This window comes from Erythrolamprus reginae, chromosome 1, assembly GCF_031021105.1.
Source record: "Erythrolamprus reginae isolate rEryReg1 chromosome 1, rEryReg1.hap1, whole genome shotgun sequence".
Classification (NCBI taxonomy): domain Eukaryota; kingdom Metazoa; phylum Chordata; class Lepidosauria; order Squamata; family Dipsadidae; genus Erythrolamprus; species Erythrolamprus reginae.
In genome coordinates this window covers 128,820,097-128,845,269 of record NC_091950.1, presented here as the reverse complement: position 1 = coordinate 128,845,269, position 25,173 = coordinate 128,820,097, and the positions used below count along the sequence as shown (strand labels likewise).

The 25,173-nt window shown below is 40.0% G+C and overlaps 1 protein-coding gene across 1 annotated transcript in view; it reads right to left on the bottom strand.

The window, feature by feature from the left end:
* TRPM5 (transient receptor potential cation channel subfamily M member 5) overlaps positions 1–3,732 on the bottom strand; it is a 79,594-nt gene extending 75,862 nt beyond the window's left edge. Inside the window, exon 1 of the mRNA XM_070735622.1 lies at positions 3,600–3,732. Within this exon, the coding sequence (XP_070591723.1) occupies positions 3,600–3,626 (27 nt within the window). The 5' untranslated portion in view covers positions 3,627–3,732. The remainder of the gene's footprint in view (positions 1–3,599) is intronic.
* Between the last annotated feature and the right edge of the window lie 21,441 nt (positions 3,733–25,173).

Genomic DNA, 25,173 nt, shown 5'->3' with positions numbered 1-25,173 from the left:
TTTTTGAAACAGCCTGACCCCAAATATTCTTTCAAAGAAATATATTATCTAAATTGAGTACAAGTTCTTTTATTAAAAATGACAAATAGGAGAATAAAAAACAAGAGATTGTTTGTTATAATGCTTGTTGTTATGACTTATATGTAATCAATTATATTATCTTAAAATATTAAAAATTAGAAGCAATTAAATTTGACTACTTTCTTGAAACATTTCAAACAATCTGAAGACCCTAGTTTAACTGTATCTCATACCTCATTACCCATATCTTCATACTCCATACTTCATTTTCCAGTAACTATTCCAAATATCAGTTTTTAATGCAGCTTGTTAAAACATTAATATCTTAGCTTTCTGGTATAAATGCATTACTCTAAATGTTGCATGACTTTTGAACATTACGGTTTCATCAAAATTACAATGTGAACCCATTAAGGATTCTAGATAATAGTTAGCAAACAAGCAAAAAAAATTACCTGTTAATTATTAGTAATTTTCATGATAAAATAGTTGCAGCACCATTGGTCAAAACCTTCTGTGTTTTGGGAATTTTTCCTTGTTACCAGGAAATATCAAAAAGGAACAAACTGAGAAAATGTGACTGTATTCATATAACATGCTAAGCCACTGGGCTTAACATGACTATACAGATGCTACCATTCTATCCCTTGTACTACATATTTTTAAAATTATAATACAGTGTTCCCTCGATTTTCGCGGGTTCGAACTTCGCGAAAAGTCTATACCACGGTTTTTCAAAAATATTAATTAAAAAATACTTTGTGGTTTCCCCCCCTATACCACGGTTTTTCCTGCCCGATGATGTCATATATCATCACCAAACTTTCCTCCACCTTTAATAAATATTTTTTTAAATAAATTTTAATAAAGAAACATGGTGAGTAATAATCTAAATGGTTGCTAAGGGAATGGGAAATTGCAATTTAGGGGTTTAAAGTGTTAAGGGAAGGCTTGTGTTACTGTTCATAGCCAAAAATAGTGTATTTACTTCCGCATCTCTACTTCGCGGAAATTCAACTTTCGCGGGCGGTCTCGGAACGCATCCCCCGCGAAAATCGAGGGAACACTGTATGTGGTTTTTCTGATGTCCTAAGAGGCTACTATTAGTTAGCATGGAACTTTTTTTTCAGATAAACTTTTCATACAGGTAATTCACAATAGCAGGTTTAGAAATTGCAATCTCAAAGCCTTCTACTTCAAAAACAAGATCGAAATGCTTGCAGAAATATGCTGAATAGATTTAGTAGCTGCCACTGCTATAAAGTTTCACTAATTTTAAGAAAGTTGGCTGTTGTAGTAAACTCTAGTTGACTGATGTCCGTAAATGTGAATAGATTATATTGCTAAATAAAGTACAGTTAACATTCAAAATGAATGCCCAAAATGTAGATATGAATAACCATCAATCATGAGGCCATGGGCTAGATCAGTGATGGTGAACCTTTTTTTACTCGGGTGCCAGAAGACCATGTGAGCGCGCTATCGCACATGCGCTAGTGCCCACACCCATAAGTCAATGCCTGGGGAGGGCGAAAAAAGCTTCCCTCACTCCCTGTAGGCCCTCTGGAGGCTGGAAACGGCCTGTTTCCCAACTTCTGGTGGGCCCAGCAGGCTTGTTTTTCACCCTCCCCATGCTCGAAAGGCTTCCCTGGAGCCGGGGAAAGGTAAAAACGCCTTCCCCAATCCCCCCGGAGGCTCTCTTGAAGCCAAAAATACCCTTCCAGAGCCTCTGTGTGAGCCAAAAATCAGCTGGCTTGCAGACTTTACAGTTTACACTATATAATTCCACATTAAAAGTACAAAAAGTTGTCTAGTATCTTTATTACTTATGACTGACACAGTAGTATTAATTATTGCTACATTTGTTTAGCAAGATGCAACAATTTAGTGATTGATTATGTCATTTTAGGCTCTTAGCAAACACATAGCTAGAATAAAAATAGAAATGTCATGAACAGTTGTAAAAGAGATAAATATGAAACTAGGTTGGTAAATTCATTAAAATTGTTAACGTGATGAGATGTTTATCATATTTCTGAAATAAAAGAATAAGAATCTATGTATATCTGTGAGATTTTGCTACTTTTATTGTAATAATGAAATCAGAGTCATGGCCTCACACTAGATGATATGTGCCTTCAAGGTGTTCATGCAAGATTATTAGGAAAGACTTAATGAACTTAATCTAGTATAGTCTGGAGGACAGAAGGGAAAGGGGGGACATGATTGAAACATTTAAATATCTTAAAGGGTTAAATAAGGTTCAGGAGGGAAGTGTTTTTAATAGGAAAGTGAGCACAAGAACAAGGAGGCACCACCTGAGGTTAGTTGGGGGAAAGATCAGAAGCAAAGTGAGAAAATATAAGGGCAGACTAGATGGACCATGAGGTCTTTTTCTGTCGTCAATCTTCTATGTTTCTATTGTGATGCATATAGAAAAAAATGAAGCTTTTGTTATGACCCAGAATGCTGTTTTAGTCAGTCCTTGCCCCTTTTCCAAAAGGCGAAAGATAGATAGATTAGATAGATAGATTAGATAGATAGATAGATAGATTTATTTTTATTTTTTATTTATTTATTTTGTCCAATACACAATACATATTGAAGAGAATAGACATGAAGTGTTATATATAAAGAGAAGATATAAAAATAGAGGAGAAGATATATGAAGGAAGAAAAGATATATGATATATGAGATAAGGAGAGACAATTGGACAGGGGACGAAAGGCAGGCTAGTGCACTTATATACGCCCCTTACTGACCTCTTAGGAACCTGGAGAGGTCAATCGTGGATAGTCTAAGGGAGAAATGTTGGGGGTTAGGGGTTGACACTACTGAGTCCGGTAATGAGTTCCATGCTTCGACCACTCGATTGCTAAAGTCATATTTTTTACAGTCAAGCTTGGAGCGATTAATATTAAGTTTGAATTTGTTGCGTGCTATTGTGTTGTTGCGGTTGAAGCTGAAGTAGTCATTGACAGGCAGGACGTTGCAGATAGATAGATAGATAGATAGATAGATAGATAGATAGATAGATAGATAGATAGATAGATAGATAGATAGTGTTGTGATTCAGTCTGAGGCTCCTCAGGGAACGGCTGGAACTCTGCCGGATCCATGCTCAGAGGGGGAGGACAAGGAACAGGAGGAGGAGGAGGACCAGGCAGACTTTGCTTTTTAGCAGCGTGTCTGGCTACTCTTTTTAGTTGGTGTTGACGTCTGGGGGAACCCAGACAGAACAGATAGATAGATAGATAGATAGATAGATAGATAGATAGATAGATAGATAGATAGATAGATAGATAGATAGAATTTTAATTCTGTATATCTAAAACTAGAGAGCCAGTGGTGGTTAAAGCATCAAGCTAGAAGCCAGGAGACCACAGGTTGTAGTCCTGCCTTAGGAACAAAGTCAGCTAGATGACCTTGAGCCAGTCACTTCCTCTCAGCCCTAGGAAGGAGGCAAAGCAATCCTGTAAAACCTTACTAAGAAAACTGCAGGAATTTGAATAAGCACTTTCCTGGAGTTAACACTAACTTGAAGACAGACATTTTTAAAAAAAAAAAATTGTCTTACCTGTTGACAACCTTTTTCAGTAGCCATGATTTGCAACACTACAGCTGCACTGGATAATTAAAACATGACTGATTTCTTCTTTTTCTCTTATGATGGAGACTGTTCTTGCTTTGCTCAAATTTACTTTGCTTCTGGATCTTGTGGCAGGTATGTTGAGAGAAATAACCAGCCTCTGTCTTTATGGTAAAGAAATATAATCAAATAGCTGGTTTCACAGTGTGCAGAGGACAGACAAATAAATGAACATGCAAAAAATAGGCAAATTTTTCTTTCTGTAAGGAAAAGCACTCACAATCAGTAGCTGTTCCATTATCCATTATCAAAAGCAGTTGAATTGCTAGTGCTTTGAAGAGCAATAATTTTAGTTCTCTCGGCCACGGGCAGCCCTCGAAGCTTTGAGTTAAGCGCGCAAAATCCTTGAAAAGTTGCTTCTAAATTTTAATTTTAAAATTGACCAAAGGTAAAAGACGTTTTATTCATGTTGCAGTGAACTAAGGTGGCTGATTTTTCAAGGAGCAGAAGGAGATGGAAAGGACAAGCTATGGAACTTGAGAGTTGCTTGCCCAAATAGCCAGATAGCTGAAACTCAACTGTAGAGGCATTTGAGGTTTAAGGAGACAGATATGGTTGGTGCTAGTCAGGAAAGATCACACCAGAAGTGGGTTCCTACTGGTTCTAACTGTTCTTTAGAACCATTAGTAGTTTTGCAATGATATCATGGAGCCTGTTCTGTCAGTGTTTCTGTTGATGCCGCCATCTTGGATTTTCAATTTTTTGATTGCTGCATATGCGGATGGCACAACCCTAAGTGAAGCGGCAGAAAAAGGATCCAGAACCCGCCCCCAGATCACCCCTATACATATATGCCTCTTGCCTACTATACTGCTCAAAGAAATAAAGGGGACACTCAAATAACACATCCTAGATCTGAATGAATGAAATATTCTCATTGAATGCTTTGTTCTGTACAAAGTTGAATGTGCACAACAACATGTGAAATTGACTGTCAATCCGTGTTGCTTCCTAAATGGACAGTTTGATTTCAAAGGAGTTTGATTTACTTGGAGTTATATTGTGTTGTTTAAGTGTTCCCTTTATTTTTTGAGCACTGTGTTGTATACAGTGTTCCCTCGATTTTCATGGGGGATGTGTTCTGAGACCGCCCGCAAAAGTTGAATTTCCGCGAAGTAGAGATGCGGAAGTAAAAACACAATTTTTGGCTATGAACAGTATCACAAGCTTTCCCTTAACACTTTAAATCACTAAATTACCATTTCCCATTCCCTTAACAACCATTTACTCACCATTATTACTGGTACTCACCACTGAATAAGACACTTAGTGATCCTGATATTTATAAACATAATTATTTATTAACAATTTTTTTTTGTTAGTTATTTGCAAAAGTTATTAGTTTGGCGATGACGTATGATGTCATTGGGTGGGAAAAACTGTGGTATAGAAAAAAACCCGCAAAGTATTTTTTAATTAACATTTTTTGAAAAACCGTGGTTCTGTCAACTAAACAATGTCGTTTGGCTGGACCCAGGGGAAGAGCCTTCTCTGTGGCGGCCCCAGCCCTTTGGAACCGACTCCCCCCAGAGATTAGACTTGCCCCCACCCTCCTTGCCTTTCGTAAGCTTTTTAAAACCCATCTCTGCCATCAGGCATGGGGGAACTGAGATATTCTTTCCCCCTAGGCCTTTACAATTTACGCATGGCATGTTTGTATGTATTTTTTGTTTTATAATAAGGGGTTTTTTAAAGTTGTTTTAGTATCGGATTGTTACATGCTGTTTTTTATCACTTTTGTTAGCTGCCCCAAGTCTATGGAGAGGGGCGGCATACAAATCAAATCAAATCAAATCAAATCAAATCAAATCAAATCAAATCAAATCAAATCAAATCAAATCAAATCAAATCAAATCAAATCAAATCAAATCAAATCAAATCAAATCAAATCAAATCAAATCAAATCAAATCAAATCAAATCAATCAATCAATAAATAAATAAATAAATAAATAAACAAACAAACAAACAAACAAACAAACAAACAAACAAATAAATAAATAAATAAATAAAAAACAAACAAACAAACAAACAAACAAATAAACAAATAAACAAACAAACAAGTTAGTAAGTAAGTAAGTACGGTAAGTAAGTCAGTAAGGAAGTAAGTAAGTAAATAAATAAATAAATAATAAACAAACAAACAAACAAACAAACAAATAAATAAATAAGCTATTCGCAAAGTTTGAACCGCAAAAATCAAGGGAACACTGTATTCTGATTTCAAACCCTTCTATAGTCGTTATGAAATAGAAAACTTGCCTACCCTGCTGCTGATACAGTGGTCCATAGAAGAGGATACAGAAAATATATCTTTCTACTGTACCTGCTTTGCTTATTTTTCCTTTCCATTGCCACTGTTTCTGAACAGTCTCGAGTCACCATGTGAGCCATTAGCTGCAGCCATTTGGATATTCGGAGTATTGGTAGTCCTCATTTAGTGACCACAGTTGGAACCAGCAACTGGGTCATTTAGCAAAGTGGTGGCTAAATGAAATCACGACCATTCTTATGATCTCACTTTAGCTTCCCTTTTATTTATAGATCTGTGAAGATGAAGAATGTTAAGATTGGTTGCAAAGCTACTTTTTCATTACCGTTGTTGATAGTCACTAAACAAGGCAGCTGCCAAACAAGGATTATCCGCACAACATCAATAGGATGATTGCTTCCCAATCCCTAAAAATGTGTTGACGCTTCTGACATTTAGGTAAATCTCTTTTCTGATGGATAAACTAGTATTTTCATCTCTTCTTTACATGATGTTATTGAGCAAATGTGTTCCGTCCTAGAATTGGGAAAACAAAAGAAAGGAATAGATACACCCGAATTTGCCATTATGGAAGGAAAAACATGATGCATCCTTCTTTGCCAGCAATCCTATGTTCTTTGTAATGGAAATCTCACACTTGTTGCCAAACTGCTTTTCTTTTTCTTTTGCAGTGAAAGTTCTGCCTAAATATGTATATACATTTTTTGTGTATGCAGAAGGGATTAATTTAATCATAGCCAGCTTCAAACTGTATTCAGAAATCGTATACTGTACAGCCAAAATGCCTCCACTTTATCTTGAATTGCTTTATATTGCTTAGGCCTTAAAGAAAAGGAGATTTTTTAAAAACAAAATTACACTATAATTATTTATGATAAGATATGTATCCTTTTATAGAATAGAACATAATTATTTATTGGCCAAGTGTGATTGGACACACAAGGAATTTGTCTTTGGTGCATATGCTCTCCGTGTGCATAAAAGAAAAACATAAATTTGTCAAGAATCACGTGGTACAACACTTAATGATTGTCATAGGGTACAAATAAGCAATCAGAGTGATCAATATTAATATAAACCGTAAGGATACAACAAGTTACAGTCATACAGTCATAAGTGGGAGGAGATGGGTGATAGGAGCGAGGGGAAGACTAATAGTAATAGTAATGCAGTCTTAGTGAATAGTTTGATGATGGTGAGAGAAGTATTTGTTTAGCAAATAATTATACCTACAATGATATGTTTATTTTGGCATGTTATGTTTTTAATTGTGCCAATAAACATGAATGTTGTAGAAAAATAATTATTATTTCATGTCTTTGGGTAAAAGGTAGGTAGAAATATAGATTTAAAAAAAATATAAAAAACCAGAACTTTTTAAAAATGTTACAAACATTTGGGTATGTGTGCCTGCAAGGCAGTGTTGACTACTGGCAACTGCCTGGACTGGTCCCTGCAGTGTTCCTGACAAGAATGTCAATAACTTTCCTACTTTCTCAGTCACTAATTTTTTTTTAGTCATATAAGATATTAAACTTTTTCTATACTTCCCATTTTTCCCCAGGGAAAGAGTTTATTTATATATTTAGTATATATTTATCAAATCTAGATACTATCTAATTGTCTAAGTGAGTTCCTTTATGAGTCACTCTAGGGAAGTGCAACCTTGGCAGCTTTTAATACTTGTGTACTTTAACATCTAACTATGCTGGCTGAAAAACTCTGGGAGTTGAAGTCCGCAAGTCTTAAAGTTGCCAAGATTGAACATCCCTGCTCTAGGTATTTTATTTTACACACCTCTTGGATCTGCAAAAGGCATAAATTTAACCTCTTTATAAGAGGGGTTTTTGGGGAGGGGTGGGATTTGGTTACTGTTGCAGTGTAATTCATTTCTTGCTGCATCCTTGCATCTCTGCAGTAAAGATCTCTGTAAGTAACCACTTAAACTCTCTACATACTAAGTTTATATATACGGTTTCTGTGCATCTTACATGTAATAACCAGAATTTTAAAATAAGATGTTTCTGATTAGTAATTGCCCTGTTTCCCTCAAAATAAGACATCCCCTTATAATAAGCCCAATCGGGCTTTTGAGTGCATGGCAATAAGATCAAGGGCTTATTTCAGGGTTCCCAAAAAAATATAAGATAGGGTCTTATTTTCAGAGAAACACGGTAATTTTAAACTGTACACATAAACTAGCAAAGTGATATATAAATGGTTAGGATAAAACTTTGTAAACATTCTCTGAAGCGGGTGGGGCGGATTTGTGGATTTTCCTGCTGCTGGTTCGCTCAGTGCTGTATATCCCTTGTAGTAAGGCAGTCTAAGACGGATCAGCTACACAGAGGGGTTATCCGGCTTAGTGCGGCCGCCGACCAGTCGGTGTGTCCGGTGGCCGCCCTACAGCTTTATTGTGGTCTGCGGGGGTCAGGGCAAGGGTAGCTGTTTAGGCATTGGGACGGTACCCCTCTGACCCGTTACCAATTTTGGGTGCTAGTGTCCAGGGCAATGGCCCGGGTAGGCATGGATCCTGCCGGTTATGGAACGCATTCGTTCCGCATCGGCGCCGCCACTAGCGCGGCACTTTCTGGTTTGGGAGATCGGCCGCTGGCGGTCAGCGGCATATTTGGGTTATGTTAGACTCACTGAGGATCCTAGGCAGGGCTTAGGCTGGGTAACCTCTCTGTGTGTGTCCTCTTGCAGGTCCCCAGGCTAACATGAAACCGACGGCGCTGCTGTGTGGCCACAGCATGATATTTTGGGCCGGCCGCTCAGCAGCCAGGAGCGCCATCGGGACCCAGCTGTCCCTGGGGCAGTGGGTCAAGGTTGCCTGGATGGGCCGGAGAGGTATGCGGTGGGAGGGTCTCCTACCGGCGTTGCTGGGCGGTCAGCATTCTGTGGCTGCGCCCGGCAGTATGGCTGGGGCGGCTCCTCGGGGTCGTGCCCAGGTGGGTTTGGGTGGGCAGCGTCCTGTGGCTGCACCCAGGTGGCTGGTATTGCACTTAGGAGGCAATGACCTGTGCATGCTGGGAGGCCTGGCGCTGATCATCCAGGCACGCGAAGACCTGCAAAGGCTTCGTGCCAAGGTGGGTTTGGGTGGGCAGCGTCCTGTGGCCGCACCCAGGTGGCTGGTATTGCACTTAGGAGGCAATGACCTGTGCATGCTGGGAGGCCTGGCGCTGATCATCCAGGCACGCGAAGACCTGCAAAGGCTTCGTGCCCAAGTGGGTTTGGGTGGGCAGCGTCCTGTGGCCGCACCCAGGTGGCTGGTATTGCACTTAGGAGGCAATGACCTGTGCATGCTGGGAGGCCTGGCGCTGATCATCCAGGCACGCGAAGACCTGCAAAGGCTTCGTGAGGTGTGGCCCACCACGCAAGTGGTGTGGTCAGAGATCCTACCTAGGATTGTGTGGAGGGACACCTCTTCCCTTAGGGCCATTCACCGGGCGAGACGTAGGGTGAATAGGGCTCTGGGTACAACAGTTAGGGAACTAGGTGGGGTTGTAGTGGCCCATCCCCTTATCACAATAGACCGGCCATGGCTTTACCGGGCCGACGGCGTTCACCTGTCAGAACAGGGGAACGCCATTTTCTTACAGGACCTGCAGCGGTCTCTGCGTGAGCTGGCGCAGCTAGAGGGGGGAGTCGGGGGGCCAAGATAGAGATCTGACCCCCGCTCCGTGGCAGGTTAGGGGTGGAAAACTGGGGTGGTTTAGCAACCGCACGTTCTCCCTTGGGCATCTTTGGGGATGATTGACAGGTTCTCCGCAAGCTCATGGAGGGAGTGCCTGCCTGAGCAGCTGGGGGGAACCTGTCTTTGGGTCCTGCACCTTTAATTCCCGGATTCGGGGTAGCCGGTGGCACCCCCCTCATGCAAAGCATGGCAGGGTCGCAGGTGATGGACTGGTCCCTCACCTGGACTTGCATCGAGATACGCCCATGAGTTGCCCAGGAAGTTTTTTGTCATAACGTCATTTCCGCCCCGGAAGTATTTGTTTGACCCTGCAGGTCCATTTCCGGGTCATAGTTGATTATGCTAATTTATGCAAATTTAATGAATAAATTATGCAAATTTATGTTAATAAAAATGACCCAGTTTAAATCCAGCTCTTGTGTCCGTGTCGTTACTCCGTCTCTCCAGCAATTGCAGCACCGGACTTACCCGGCAGCAGGCTTTGCTGGAGGGACCGGGAGACACTGGACCCTCATGGCAGCAGCCATCTTGAATCCTGAGCGAAGTCTCGTGAGATGAGACTTCGCTCGGGAGTTCGGGCCTGTCTGGCCCGGCTGCTGATTGGTCCGGGCGGGGCCTGCTTGCCCTATATAAGGGCGAGCAGGCCCGGGGCTCTTCCTTTTCGCCCGGACAGCAAGCCACGAGCAGACACCCACCCGCCCTCCCTATTTTGCAGTGTGCTTAGGGGTCACCATTAGGGGGCCGAATGGGAATTTTTTGCAGTTCTGCCTTTTAGCCGGGCTGTTTTTTTGCCCATTCCACACTGAGGAGATGGATGTGCGGTTAGGGGGTGCTTGCATTTATTAGGTTAATTGGCTTACCTTTGGTCATTTGGGTAGGCAGGTTAGGGGCGGAAAACTGGGGTGGTTTAGCACCCGCGCGTTCTCCCTTGGGCATCTTTGGGGATGATTGACAGGTTCTCCGCAAGCTCATGGAGGGAGTGCCTGCCTGAGCAGCTGGGGGGAACCTGTCTTTGGGTCCTGCACCTTTAATTCCCGGATTCGGGGTAGCCGGTGGGACCCCCCTCATGCAAAGCATGGCAGGGTCGCAGGTGATGGACTGGTCCCTCACCTGGACTTGCATCGAGATACGCCCATGAGTTGGCTAGGAAGTTTTTTGTCATAACGTCATTTCCGCCCCGGAAGTATTTGTTTGACCCTGCAGGTCCATTTCCGGGTCATAGTTGATTATGCTAATTTATGCAAATTTAATGAATAAATTATGCAAATTTATGTTAATAAAAATGACCCAGTTTAAATCCAGCTCTTGTGTCCGTGTCGTTACTCCGTCTCTCCAGCAACTGCCAGTTCCAGAAACTCAGGCCGCCAAATTACTACTGGTTTATAGAATCGGTCCGAACCAGGAGGAACCCACCTCTGCTCTGAAGCTAATATAAATGAGTCAAGCATTTTTTATACTTTTTATGTAAAGCAACAGATTGTACTCTATGGAATCATGCATTTTTATTCTTTTACTTTAGCCACTAGAGGGATCCCCAAGAATGTTATTTAGCAACATATGAAAAAAAGAGCCCACTATGTTCATATTTCATCACTTGTTCAACATTGCATATCTTCTTTTTCTAATGAGCTTCAAACCATTACAAAATTACATATATCCCAACTGAGATAATTTCATTAAAGAAATAGGGAGAATATTAAAGCACGGGTAGAAAAGATATCAGCTTTTAATCAACAGTACATAGTCATTGCTTCTCACTTGCAGAATATTTTGGAATCAGGACAATATCATCAATCTATTTTTCATCTCCACTTGTTGTTGTTTTTCCTGTTTTGTCCTCCAGTATTGATAAAATCTTATATCCAACATTGTTTTGCCTAATGGGAGATAAATTTACACAAGCGGTTTCTGAAAAATTGTATTAATCCACAAGTCATTTATTTGAATGTTGCACACAAACAATCACACTGAATGCATTCAAAGATATCTTTATTGTAATTATAGAACTCACTGGTGGGCAAAAAAGAGAACAAGCTCTTTCTTTAAGAATGAAATCTAATTCGCTAAATATAGCCGTGCTTATTAGATAAAAGGAACAAGTAATACATGCTTGTTAATATTCATTTACTGTTTAAGGGCAGGATTTTAATTCTTCTAAATCTAACCTTTGCTTCATGAGCACTGGTTGAAGTTTGTAATTTATATTGACAGCTATTTTGGTTTGCCAATTATTTTGAAAAGTTTGCTGAATTATAGAACTTTATTTTATTTCATTTCTTTTTAGTGCCAACAATGCCTTTGCTCCTGAGGACCACCTGCATAACTCCCTGAAGTTTCCTTGGCAAGACTTCAGAAGTGGTTTGCCATTGTCTAGGTCTGAGACCAAGTGACTGGTCCAAAGTCAACCAGTTGGCTTTGTGACCAAGGCAGGACTATTACTTATGGTCTTTCCAAATTTCTAGCTTGATGCCTTAACCACTACACCAAATTGGTTGTTTTATGTCCAACACCAAATATTGATAGGGATATTCTTGGCTTATACATCAAAATTAGGAAGCCGATTCTTGTTCAGCATCCTGCTCCTCAAACTGTATTTGGGATTTCAATCCACACTCAATGCCTGTGTTGCTTTTCTTCCAGGCATTCAAAGTTATCCGCTGTTAATTTATACCATTCTAATAATGATTTGAGGTACTCTTCTTAAACAACATGTGTGATTAAAAGGAAGAAGTCAAATCAAGTGTATTTTCCCAGGCCAGAAATTCTAAAAATTAAATGGCCAAAACTAATTGTACCATTCTATATTTTCATCCAGTGGTACACTGGCTAATGGTCTTCTAAGTAGTGGGAGAGCAAAGAGTTATTGAACTGGTTGTGTTTTACCTATTAAAATATGATAAATTCTTGAAAGGCCACCTGTGCATTCTGCTGAGTTGGATTCCTGGACTTTTTTCTACAGAAAAAGGATGGACATGGACCAGGTTTTGATCTTTGAATTATAGCAAGTAATAATAACAGTTGGTGCAGAATCAATTTGCCAGACAGCCAATTAGGCTACATGATATCTGGATTCATATTATGCATCCAAATGAACAAGCACAGATGCTGTATTTACCAACACACTAGACCCAAAGAAATAAACCATAACTTACCATAAAGGGTTGAGCTCACAATGATGTGCTAGGACACTACCTGGATTTCAAAAATAGGCTAAACCAGGGGTGGGCAAAGTTGGCTCTTCTATGACATGTGGACTTCAACTCCAAGAATTCCTGAGCTATCATGATTGGGAGTTGAAGTCCACAAGTCATAGAAGAGCCAACCTTGCCCACGCCTGGGCTAAACCAACATATTTTTGCTGAACGTAGACTGTAGCAGGTCATAACTTCAATTATGCAGAGGACAAAAGTGATACAGCCTAGTTTTCAGTCTGAGCCAGCACTTGAAGTAAGGCTAGCAAAGAAGTGGGAGCTTCTCTCCCTACAGGCTTCATATTGTTTTGTGAATATGAACAATGAATATCTGAAAACAATGGAACTAATTAATCTTAAAAGCCAAATATTTTCATCCAAGTGGGTTGCTAGTCTGTTTATTCTTTTGTAGGACTCTTGGACAAATACTGTCTACCGGTAATTGAAAATATTGTAATTGCAAGCAGAGAATTTTAGGGGCCTAGCTCTAATTCCAATCCTCCATTCACATCCCTTTCACCCTCCCCTTTATCCCTTCTCCCTTCTCCCTTTGATGAATACTGTTCAGTCTCCACTGTCTTGCCAGGCTTGTGTGTTCAAGAAGAACCATACCATTAGTTTCAGCATGAAGTTGTGGCAGAGGTACGGGATTTGGCAGGGTCTTTGCTAATGCCAGACTCCTGATGCCAACATTGAAACACTGATCTGTGTGGAGGGCAAGCTGGAAAAGCAAGACCACTTCCTGCAGCTTTAGAAGACAGAAATGAGCGCAAATAGTTCTTGCTTCTTTTTTTTTTAAAAGAAGGATCCTATTTCTGCCCAACTGCACCAAGGAGGTGGAACCTCTCCCGCCTTCCTTTCTAGACAAATGACTCTTTCTTCTTTTTTCTCTGGCAACAAATAATATCAAGCAGAGGACACGACTTTCCCAAATCAAGCAGACCACTTGCATTAGAGAATGCCAGAAGACGGACCATGTCACTGTAATAATTGTAATCACACATGCAACAGTCACCTTTTAGCACTCTTTCAGAGGAGATGGTGTTTCCCTTTCTGCAGTCCTGAGAGCCACTTTCTGATCACGACAGCTGAACTCCTGATAATAGGACTCTCAATTTGTCAGATAGCCAATTAAGTTATATTTATTTATTAGATTTGTATGCCATCCTTCTCTGAAGTCTCGAGGCAGCTCACAACACACAATATAAAACAATGCGTACAAACAAATCTAATTAATTAAAAACTAAAAGCTAAAATCCCAATATATTAAAATCAGTCAACCAATTCAATCACAACCACACATCTCCGAGTCTTCGGAGAAGGGTGACATACAAATCTAATAAATTATTATTAATTATTGTTATTAATATAGTTTCCCACCACTGAGAGTTAGGCCACAGAGGAAACTCCAGCCATTAAATGGATATATCACAGGTTATGATCAGGCAGGGGTTCCAACTTCCCACCACTACCGGTGCTGATGAGCGCGCAGCTCTTGGTGACAGGTGGGCACACAAGCATGTTGGAGCAAGATTTGGCTTCTGCGCAAATGCAGGAAGCAAATCTCGCAAGAAGATGTGTGGGGGTGTGAGAATTGGGGGGGGGGTTCCAGCGCATGCGCGGAAGCAAAAAATCACCCAAAATTGCCAAAATCTCTCTCACATGCATCATCTCGTGAGAGCTGTGCACACAACTCCACTTCTGCTATTGGTGCACCATCCCCCGTCCAAGTAGGAACCCAATAGTGGTTATGATGATGATGATGAAGAAGCAGAAGCACTGATGATGATATCAACCCAAACCACACATATGTATAGAATAGCAGAGTTGGAAGTGACCTTAGAGGTCTTCTAGTCCAATCATTTGTGGGTTCCTACCAGTGACCTCCGGTGCTCTGTTCCTGTAGGAGGCCGCTGATTGCATAATTGCATGTGCAACAGTTTTGCCAAGCTGTGGTGCCGCCACCTTTTTAAAAACAAAATCATTTCCCCCCTCTGTACATGGACAGAAATAAATTTGTCCCTCTGAACATGCACAGAGAGCTAAAATCATGTAAGAAGATGTGCACCGGTAGCAAAAGTTAAGTGGAATCCGCCCCTGAGTCCAACCCCCTGCTACTTCAAATAAATGGTTATCCAACATCTTAAAAACTTCCAGTGTTGGAGACAAGCCGTTCCACTGATTAATTTCTCCTTAGTTCTAGGTTGCTTCTCTTCTTGTTCAGCTTCCACCCATTGCTTCTTTTCTACCCTCAGTTGCTTTGGAAAATAGTTTGACTCCCACTTCTTTGGGGCAACCCCTGAGATATTGGAACACTGCTGTCATGTCTTCTTTTCATTAAACTAACCATACCCAGTTCCTGCAACCGTTCCTCACATGTTTTAGCCTCCAGCCCCCTAAATCATCTTTGTTGCTCTTCTCTGCACTATTTCTAGAGTCTCAACATCCTTTTTACATTGTGGAGACCAAAACTGAATGCAATATTCCAAGTGTGGCCTTATCAAGGCCTTATATAGCGGAATTAACACTTCACATGATCTTGATTCTATCCCTATGTTTATGCAGCCTAGAACTGTGCTTGTTTAATTTGGCAGCTGCTGCACACTGCTGGCTCATATTTAAATAGTTGTCCATTAGGACTCCAAGGTCCTATGATGCAGCTCCCACTTCCCAAATATTCCTAATGTTTCCTTGCCTCAAAAATATTTCCCACCCTATTTTACAATGAAGCTGGCTTCTTTCCAAGGTCATTATTTGAAGGTCATCTCTGAAACTTTCTCTGCTACCTAATATGATCCCACAGCAGATGATTTTGCTACCTAGAAGCAGAATTCAATTGTTATTTAACTGCTCATTGCTGTATTATAAGGAAAGCTTCCTAAACTAGCAAACTTGAGCTTCCTTGCTAGAGTTCCCGTGCTGTTAGTGTTTGTCTGATCTATAAAAACATGTGTAGTGTTGTTAGATTAAAGCCAGCTGGATTTCTAGTTGAAAATATTCAACTACTTCTGCTCTATGATTCTGCAGTTTAATCCCTTCCCCGGTTTGTTGGTTTTTCCCCTTATTCTGTTTGCATTGGGAGGTTCCGGTGGCACAATTTTTCATTATTACCCTTTTGGCATTTCCTTTGTCCAGGTCTTTATTGATGTTAACTGATTTCATTTCTCATGATTTCTCTGCCTACAAATAAATGTATAGATGCAAACATTCCTTGCTGTGAAACACAACAAAGAAACTCAATGCATGTGTTTTCAGGACATCCTAGTGCAGTGGTTCTCAACCTTTCTAATGCCGCAACCCCTTAATACAGTTCTTCATGTTGTTGTGACCCCCAACCAGGGGTGGGCTACTGCCCAGATAGGGGAAAATGCAGCGGGGTAGCGAAAATGGAGCTCCACCCCAGAGCACCCAATTTGCACTGAAAGATGTTGAAAGAAAATTCAGGGCGTCCTGCATAAGCCACGCCCACAATGTGGTAGTAAAAATTTAGGTAGCCCTTCACTGTTCCCAACCATAAATCTAGTGCCAATTCTCCAAACATAGCTTTAAGGTGATTGGCAGGAAGATCACAGGGACACTCCCAATGTAAACACCTGATTGGTCGGATTGTAAAAATATGTTCCAAGGCGTTAGAATAGAAGCTTTAGTTCCTAACACCATGGGAAACTTGTCTTTTCCCATGGTTTTAAGTGACCCCTGTGAAATGGTAGTTCGACCCCCAAAGAGATCCCAACCCCCAGGTCAAGAACCAATGTCCTAGTGCTTTTGATGTACAACAGCAGTCAAGAAATATACACTCCTACGATGCATCTTGTATCATTTATAAATATTCACATAGATTACTTACAGACATACTGTCTGCCATATGTATTTTATCTCCTGATATGATTCGGTATCCATACTAATCTTTGGTCAAATGGATCCACAGAATAATGGTGCCAGATTATATTAAAATTCTGCTGATTGGAAACTGTTATTTCTGTACAGAGCAAAGATGATGTTCATTACTGGATTCATTTGTGTGAATGTCTTGTAGAAAGACTTTGATGCAGGGAGAAATGCTCCCGTTTCTCTTGTGCTTGTTGGTTGTCAGAGAGCCGGTTGCCATGGGAGCATGGGGCTTCAGCCACCTGCCCAGATATCACGTTCTGTACATGCGCAAAGGGGAAAATGGCGGCGTCTAGGCAGGTGGGCGGAGCCTCGCACTCCCTTCACGACTGGGTCTCCAAGATCCTATTTATGAGGCAGTCCTTACCCCTTGCAGCTCAAGTAAACCAGGAGCATTTCACACCTGCTTTGATGCCCATCTCTTTTCCAAATGAAAAGAATAGAATTTTTTTTAAAGAGTGGGGGGAGAATGGCTAGCCACTTCAACATCATGGCAAGAAACCTTGACATGTCCATGTAAATCGGCAAGAATTGTGCTCAACCTAAAAAGTGATGACTTCATTTTTAAAAAATCACACTAATGAGGAAACTAGATATAATTTATCATGTTACTTGCTTGTGGATTTCATTGCCATGAAGAGGAATATGTCCTTAGGACTTCCTAGAGTTGAGAGTCTTGAAACTGCAAAGGATCGAAGGAAATGCACTTTAATAATAAGCAATAGCATTTAGACTTCATACTGCTTTTACAGTGGTCTATAAGTGGTTTACAGAATCAGCACACAGCCCCCAACAATCTGGGTCCTCATTTTACCTACCTCGGAAGGATGGAAGGCTGAGTCAACCTTGAGCTGGTGGTGAGATTTGAACTGCTAAACTTCAGATAGCTGAAGTAGCTTGCACTGCTGCACTCTAACCACTGCGCTACCCTGGCTCTTCTTTATGCCTGGGTCCATTGGAACTACACTTTATGCCTGGCTAGGTTGGAACTACCCTTACTGTCATTTATTAAATAATACATTATTTATTGGAGTAAGCCCAAATGATGCTCCAAAATGAAAGCAGAGCCTATGTGGAAGTTTCTGTGACTGCTTCCTAATCCAAGAGGCTTAAATTGGCGTTGATTGTCTTTGAAGCAATATTGTGACAATCCAGATATAATAATAATAATAATAATAATAATAATAATAATAATAATAATAATAATAATAATTTATTAGATTTGTATGTCGCCCCTCTCCGAAGACTCTTGTTTTTGCTTGCTTTGGATGATGACTGGATGGTTCCTTGTAGTCTTTGTCTTTTATGACCTCACACAGATTTTTGATTGCTTCGCCATTCGAGCTCCTGATTTTGACAGTGCACAAGTCTACTTGGTGTCTTTTTCATATGATCCTGTTTCAATGTATTTTTCTTTCCTTAGGTAGGCTAGACCAGTTTTTCCCAACCATGGCAACTTGAAGATACTTGGACTTCAACTCCCAGAATTCTGCTGCATGAATCCCAGCGACCAGTTAGGTACCACAGAGTTGGCCTTCTCCGGGTCCTGTCAACCAAACAATGCCAGTTGGCAGGACCCAGGGGAAGAGCCTTCTCTGTGGCGGCCCCGACCCTTTGGAACCAACTCCCCCTGGATATCAGAGTTGCCCCCACCCTCCTTTTTCGTAAGCTCCTTAAAACCCACCTCTGTCGTCAGGCATGGGGGAATTGATACTTTCCCTCGCCCTAGGCTTATAAAATTTATGCATGGTATGCTAGTATGTATGATTGGTTTTTAAATTAGGGTTTTAAATTAACTTAAACTTAAATATTAGATTTGTTTACATTGTACTATTACTGCTGTGAGCCGCCCCGAGTCTGCAGAGAGGGGCGGCATACAAATCTGATAAATAAATAAGTAAGTAAGTAAGTAAGTAAGTAAGTAAGTAAGTAAGTAAGTAAGTAAGTAAGTAAGTAAGTAAGTAAGTAAGTAAGTAAATAAATAAATAAATAAATAAATAAATAAATAAATAAATAAATAAATAAATAAATAAATAAATAAATAAATAAATTCCCCAGCCAGCATTTGCTGGCTGGGAGTTGAAGTCCAGATATCTTCAAGTTGCCAAGGTTGGGAAAAACTGGGCTAGACTAAGCAACAATCCCCATACAGGTAGTCCTCAACTTACAACAGTTCATTTAAAGTGACCATTCAAAGTTACAACGGTACTGAAAAAAAAGTGGCCTATGAACATTTTTCACATTTATGACCATTTGCAACATCCCCATGGTGATGCGATCAAAATTCAGCTGGTTGGCAACTGATTCATATTTATGACAGTTCTGTGGTCATGTGATCCCCTTTTGTGACCTTCTGACAAGCAAAGCCAATGGGGAATCCAGATTCACTTAACAACTAATATTACTCAATTAACACCTGCAATGATTCACGTAACAAGTGAGTCAAGAAAAATCATAAATGAGGCACTTAGCAAATGTTTCATTTAGCAACAGAAATTTTAGATTCAACTATGGTTGTAAGTTGAGGACCACCTGTGTTTATTAGTAGTTCTGTGCATTCTTTATTTATATCAAATCAGGAGGAGACATATTCAGTGGAAAAGCATGGGCAATGGAATAGCCATTTGACGGGATTGGTTCTTGTTGCTCTTCCTTTCACAAGGAAGCCTCCATAGAGTATCAGTGCCAGGTTAAGATCTCTTTTAGTTGTCCTCCTTATGCAACATCATATATCTCACTGCAGCAGCTTTGCCAATGATTTCCAATAAAGTAAGCTGATTAGATAAAGCACTGTTGGCCACTTTTGTTCTGCTTCCTTGATAAACCTAGGGCATAATTATAAAGTAGGTTACAAGGAACAGGCTGTTACACTAATCCAGGTGACTCTGCACACATCCTACTGCAATGAAAGGTTTGCTTCCAAGTCGGTGTACCTAGGGCACAGCTTATTGAGCACTGATCAAGTTTAATGGCAGTTCAGCAATTGAACCTTGCTGAAATTGAAACAATTCCTGTTGTCTTTACACATTTCAAACATAGTTGATAAGTTTAAAAGTTTCTCCAGATTCAAGTAAATTTTTAAGTAGCATATTGAAAATATTCTCATGATAGCCATTATTTATCGTGAAATTTACTGGCTGATCCAACTGCAATTCAGGAGAAGGTAGCTAGGTAGCTAGGAAACTATTTGTTAAGAGAGGTTCAAGACAGAAACAAAACAATGGTATTAGACTTCTTTCTCTTTACTTTCCAGTCCCTCTGTATTCATTACCCAGAACTACTGTAGGTCTTCTGTAGAGCCCTCCACTCCTCCACTCGCAACAGAATACCCTATGCAACTAGACTTACAATCCTAGGTTTAGAAAGCTTAAAACTACGTCACCTTAAACACAACCTAAACATAGGCCATAAAATAATCTGCTACAACTTCTTTCCTGGCAGTGACTATTTCAGCTTCATCCACAACACACAGGAGCACACAATAGATATAAACTTAAAGTAAACCACTCTAAACTCAACTGCAGGAAATACGACTTTAGTAACCAAGTAGTTGATGCGTAGAATTCACTACCTGACTCTGTAGTAACATCATCTAACCCCCAAAACTTTACCCTTAGACTAGCCACTGTTGACCTCTCCCGATTCCTAAGAGGTCAGTAAGGGGTGTGCATAAGTGCACCAGAGTGCCTTCCATCCCCTGTGCTAATGTTTCTCTTTTACTAGTATCATGTATATAAATATTATTATATTTTTGTATACCACTAATACGTACTTGACAAAACAAATAAATAAAATAAAATAAAAATTCCAAATTCCATGCCACAATTTTAAGTCAAACCTGGCCAAATTTCTTTAACTTGTCACCTTACCTTGTTTTAAGAGTTCCTTGTTGCTCTCCTTACTTTGCCCCACCCTTCCAGGTCTCTGGAATGCATCTCCTTGCCACTTCCTTCTCTCATTATTAGAAATTATTATTCTGGCATGATGTCCAGGCAGCTGGGTGGATAATTTATTTGTGCTAGCTGGAAATGTCTTCAATTGATCTCAGGGTTAGCTTGCCCTAAAATGTTATAGATAGCATGGGTGAGAAATTCAAGGAAATGAAACATTTATAGTGTAGATCCAAGAGGGTGAGGCTTCAGCGATGTAGACCATAAACAATAAAGTAGCAATACAAGGTTAGGTACAGAACGTTAAATGTTGGCAGCATGTCTTTCATTGTCATCACATTTGAAGGTGTCATGAATCATTCTTATGTACAAGACAATAAAGGAATGAAACATCTGCAAAGAAATCTGATCTAATTATAATAAAATAGACCACAGGCTCAATGACAAAGAAGAGGAGATAGAAGTGTCGAACAGTTATTCTGGGTTGTGCAGTATCAATTCTTTAATATTACTGAACTTAAGTTTGTAAATGTATTGTTTTCATCATTGGGCGGGGGGAGAGCTCTTGATCTCAGGTGCATTCCTGTTCTCAGTGCTAGACCTTGCCAAAAGATCAGAATATGTCAAGAGAAGGTTCTATTTTGCTTTATCAGCAAAGCCATAGTGGTGCAGTGGTTAGAATGCCATACTGCAGGCTACTTTTGCTGACAGTAATACAAATCCAATATTACTAAAAAACTAGAATGAAAACCCATTAATATTAAAAAAAACAATCAATACTACACAGTCATACCACTCTCAAAAGCTACAGTCAGAAAGGGGGGGAGGGAATTAGTCCCCTCATGCCTGGTGACATAAATGGGTCTTCAACATCTTGCGGAAGGTGAGGAGGGTGGGGGTAATTCGAATCTCTGGGGGGGGAGTTGATTCCAGAGGGCTGGGGCTGCCACAGAGAAGGCTCTTCTCATAGGTCCTGCCAGATGACATTGTTTAGTTGACGGGACCCGGAGAAGGCCAACTCTGTGGGACCTAATCAGCCACTGGGATTCATGCGGCAGAAGACAGTCCCATAGGTATTCTGGTCCGATGCCATGTAGGGCTTTATAGGTCATTAGCAACACTTTGAATTGTGACTGGAAACTGATCTGCATCCAGTGCAAGCCATGGAGCGTTGACAAGATAGCTCACACGGCTGCATTCTGCATGATCTGAAGTCTGAAAATCTGCTTCACTGTGTCTCCCTCATTGTAAGCCATTAAGGACAGGCGCCTTCATTCAATGTCTGTACATTAACCAATGAGGATGTTCAAAGTCAAAGCTAGATTATCTTTTGTGTTTCTCCCCACCAGCCCAAGTTCTGAATGGAATGGAAATTGCACAAACGATAATATAGACTTGACTTAAACCACCGCCCAGAATCCGAAAGGAGTTGGGTGGCCTATAAATTAAATTAAATTAAATTAAATTAAATATTCTCATTGGTGACACTGATAATATATTTAGCAATAGTGTTGGTGCTTTGTGAAATGAATCTTTTTCCTGCCCTGGTTGTAGATTGGCCAATTTAAAATGTACCGTACCCTGGATGGTTTGGTTAAAGCAGCGACTCGGCTATCAGAAGGATATTTCCATGCTGTAATGACTGTATGCTTTATCCACAGAAGAGTTGTTAGTCTCTTTAATTAGACAAAACATCAATAACTATAAATTAATCCTGTTTTTAATTAATCACCTTCTTTTATAATGTAAATTTTATTTTATGTACGCTGAGAGCATATGCACCAAGATAAATTCCTTGTGTGTCCAATCACACTTGGCCAATAAAAATTCTATCTAAATTATATTATAAAATAGAGATTTGAAAGTAAATGTACATGAACATGAAATGCAGATGGCAGGCTGAGAAATAAAATTGGACAGAACAGCCTGATCCAATGCAAATTTGTTTATGAGCAATAATAAATTTCATCAATATTTATTTGCTTTTTGAATTGGTTTGATTTTGAGTCAGTGTTGACTCTTGCCAACTACTTGGACTATTCCCTGAAGTTTTCTTGCCCAAATTTTGGAAGTGGTTTAACATTTATGTATTTACTTATCCATTTCTTCTTATTTTGGATTATGCCCTGCTATTTAAGAAAGCTAATGAGGCAATAAGCAACTAACAGGTATAGTACATTTATAGTGCTTTTATGAAATTGTTACGGTAGCAACAACATAAAGCACTGGAATCAGGAGGCAATTCTCCGATGGTAAAACAGAACGATCTTATAAAATTTTCTAGAAATATGGAAGGGGTGTTAAATGCCTCCACTCTGGGGAAAGGCATTTTGTACTTTAGAAAGTACTGCAAGAAAAAGATCTTTCCTTCATGCTTGGAAAGAACATGTCAGGAAATTAGAGTGAAAATATAACTGTAAAGGTATCTTATTTTTTTACTATCCTCAAATTTCGTTCTGCTAATTTTGTAGTCAGGCTTAAATCAAACAACTTCCTTAATATTTCAAGTAATCCATAAAAGAAGGAAAACATGAAGCTTTCCAGTAAAAAAAAAAAAGTCCTATTTTAAGGAGATATATAATGCAAAGACAGGACATACACTTCATGCATGGATGCCAAGATGCCTGACATCATCTGACAAAATTTCTTCTGGAGAGCTGCTAGCAATCCATACATGTCAGCCATCAAGCTTCTGACAGCCTTCTGTCTAATTTCAGAGTCTCAAGACCAATTTTCAAAGCACATTGAAATTAATTCATTAATTCATGCACCTGGGAAGTCACTCTCTCTTTCCTATTGCACATGGTGGAAAAGTGGCTAAAAGTGATTGTTTGACAACAGTGGTTTTCAAACGTGGCAATTTTAAGATCTGTGGACTCCAACTCTCAGAATCCTCTATTTCTAACTTTGAACTGGAATTCTGAAAGTTGGAATCTACTTATCTTCAGGTTGCCAAGTTTGGGAAACTCCATTTTAGAAAGAAAATGAATTTTCCAAAAAAACTCTGGCTACGTCCACCATTAACTTTAGCCCTTTCTGTCATTGATAGGTGATGATTCTCCCAACGAAGAGATTACTCCAGCAGCTCAACACCTTCTTTATCTTGCAGCTTCTATAGCTGTCCCAAAGTATCTGGTTGTTGTGACATGTAGGCTGGAGAGAAGATTTATGCTGAAAGCAGCCAGGATGATGGGGGGGAAAACAAACCTCAAGAAATGTATGATACCAACTTACAGATGATAACAGGGTAAAAAGTTTATTTAATGGCAACAGCAGTAACATGTTGTGAGGGACATCTGATGGAGAAGAAGCCTTAAAGGTACATACGTATTTGGCTAAATATTGCAAATGGGTTATAGGCTGGTTTAGAAAGAAAATAAAAACAAACTGGTGGTAACAAACATCCATAAACAACTTTTAAATCAGGAATGGGGGAACAATGGCCCTTTTGAGTTCTGGACTCAAAGTGGAAGTCCACAAGTCATAAAGGGGCTGTTGTTCCTCACCTCTGCTGTAAAGAAAAGCTGATTGGAAGAGCCTTCTCTGTGGCGGCCCCGACCCTCTGGAACCAACTCCCCCCAGAGATTAGAATTGCCCCCACCCTCCTTGCCTTTTGTAAGCTTCTTGAAACCCACCTCTGCTGCCAGGCATGGGGGAATTGAGATGCTCTTTCCCCCTGGGCCTTTACAATTTCATGTGTGGTATGTCTGTATGTATGTTTGGTTTTTTATATTAATGGATTTTTAAAATAATTTTTAGTATTTATTGGATTATTATTGTACATTGTTTTATTACTGTTGTTAGCCGCCCCGAGTCTCCGGAGAGGGGCGGCATACAAATCCAATAAATAAATAAATGAATGAATGAATGAATGAATGAATGAATGAATAAATAAATAAATAAATAAATAAAATTAAAAATTATGTTTTGCTCCGTGCATGCACATTAGGGCACTGAAGAAGGCAAAGATAAAAATGGTTCTTGCATCTGGAATGGTGTTTACTGAAGACGAGAAAGACCCAGGGGAGAGCAAAGTGAGTTGGGATATGAGCCTGCCCATGTTTCCAGGGCTGCCAAATAATAAACTGGTGCTTATAAGAGATAAGGCTCCAAGTCAGCTGGGATGGGAATCTTCTGCTTAGGGAAGAGGCTATCTATGTCCTCGTGGGCCGTATAAGAAGAAGCAAAGGTGAGAGATGAGCTGTGTATATTTTAGGACACAGTTTCAAAGACAACAACTGACTGATATGACCTATGGAAATTCTGCCGACTCTCAGATAGGGATTAAGTTCCCAGGATCTGGCTAGGAAAGAAATTGCTGTCTCCAGCTTCAATGCTAGAAAGAGACAATACAGATGGCAGAGGAGGCAGAGGATGAGTGGCTACGATAGCAGAAAACTTTTTAAAAAGGCACCAGCTCCTTGGATTTTTTTTAAATTATTTATCTATCTATCTATCTATCTATCTATCTATCTATCTATCTATCTATCTATCTATCTATCTATCTATCAAGCATAGGATAGTAGTTTATGTAAACAACACAGAAAGTATTGATTTTTAAAAGGA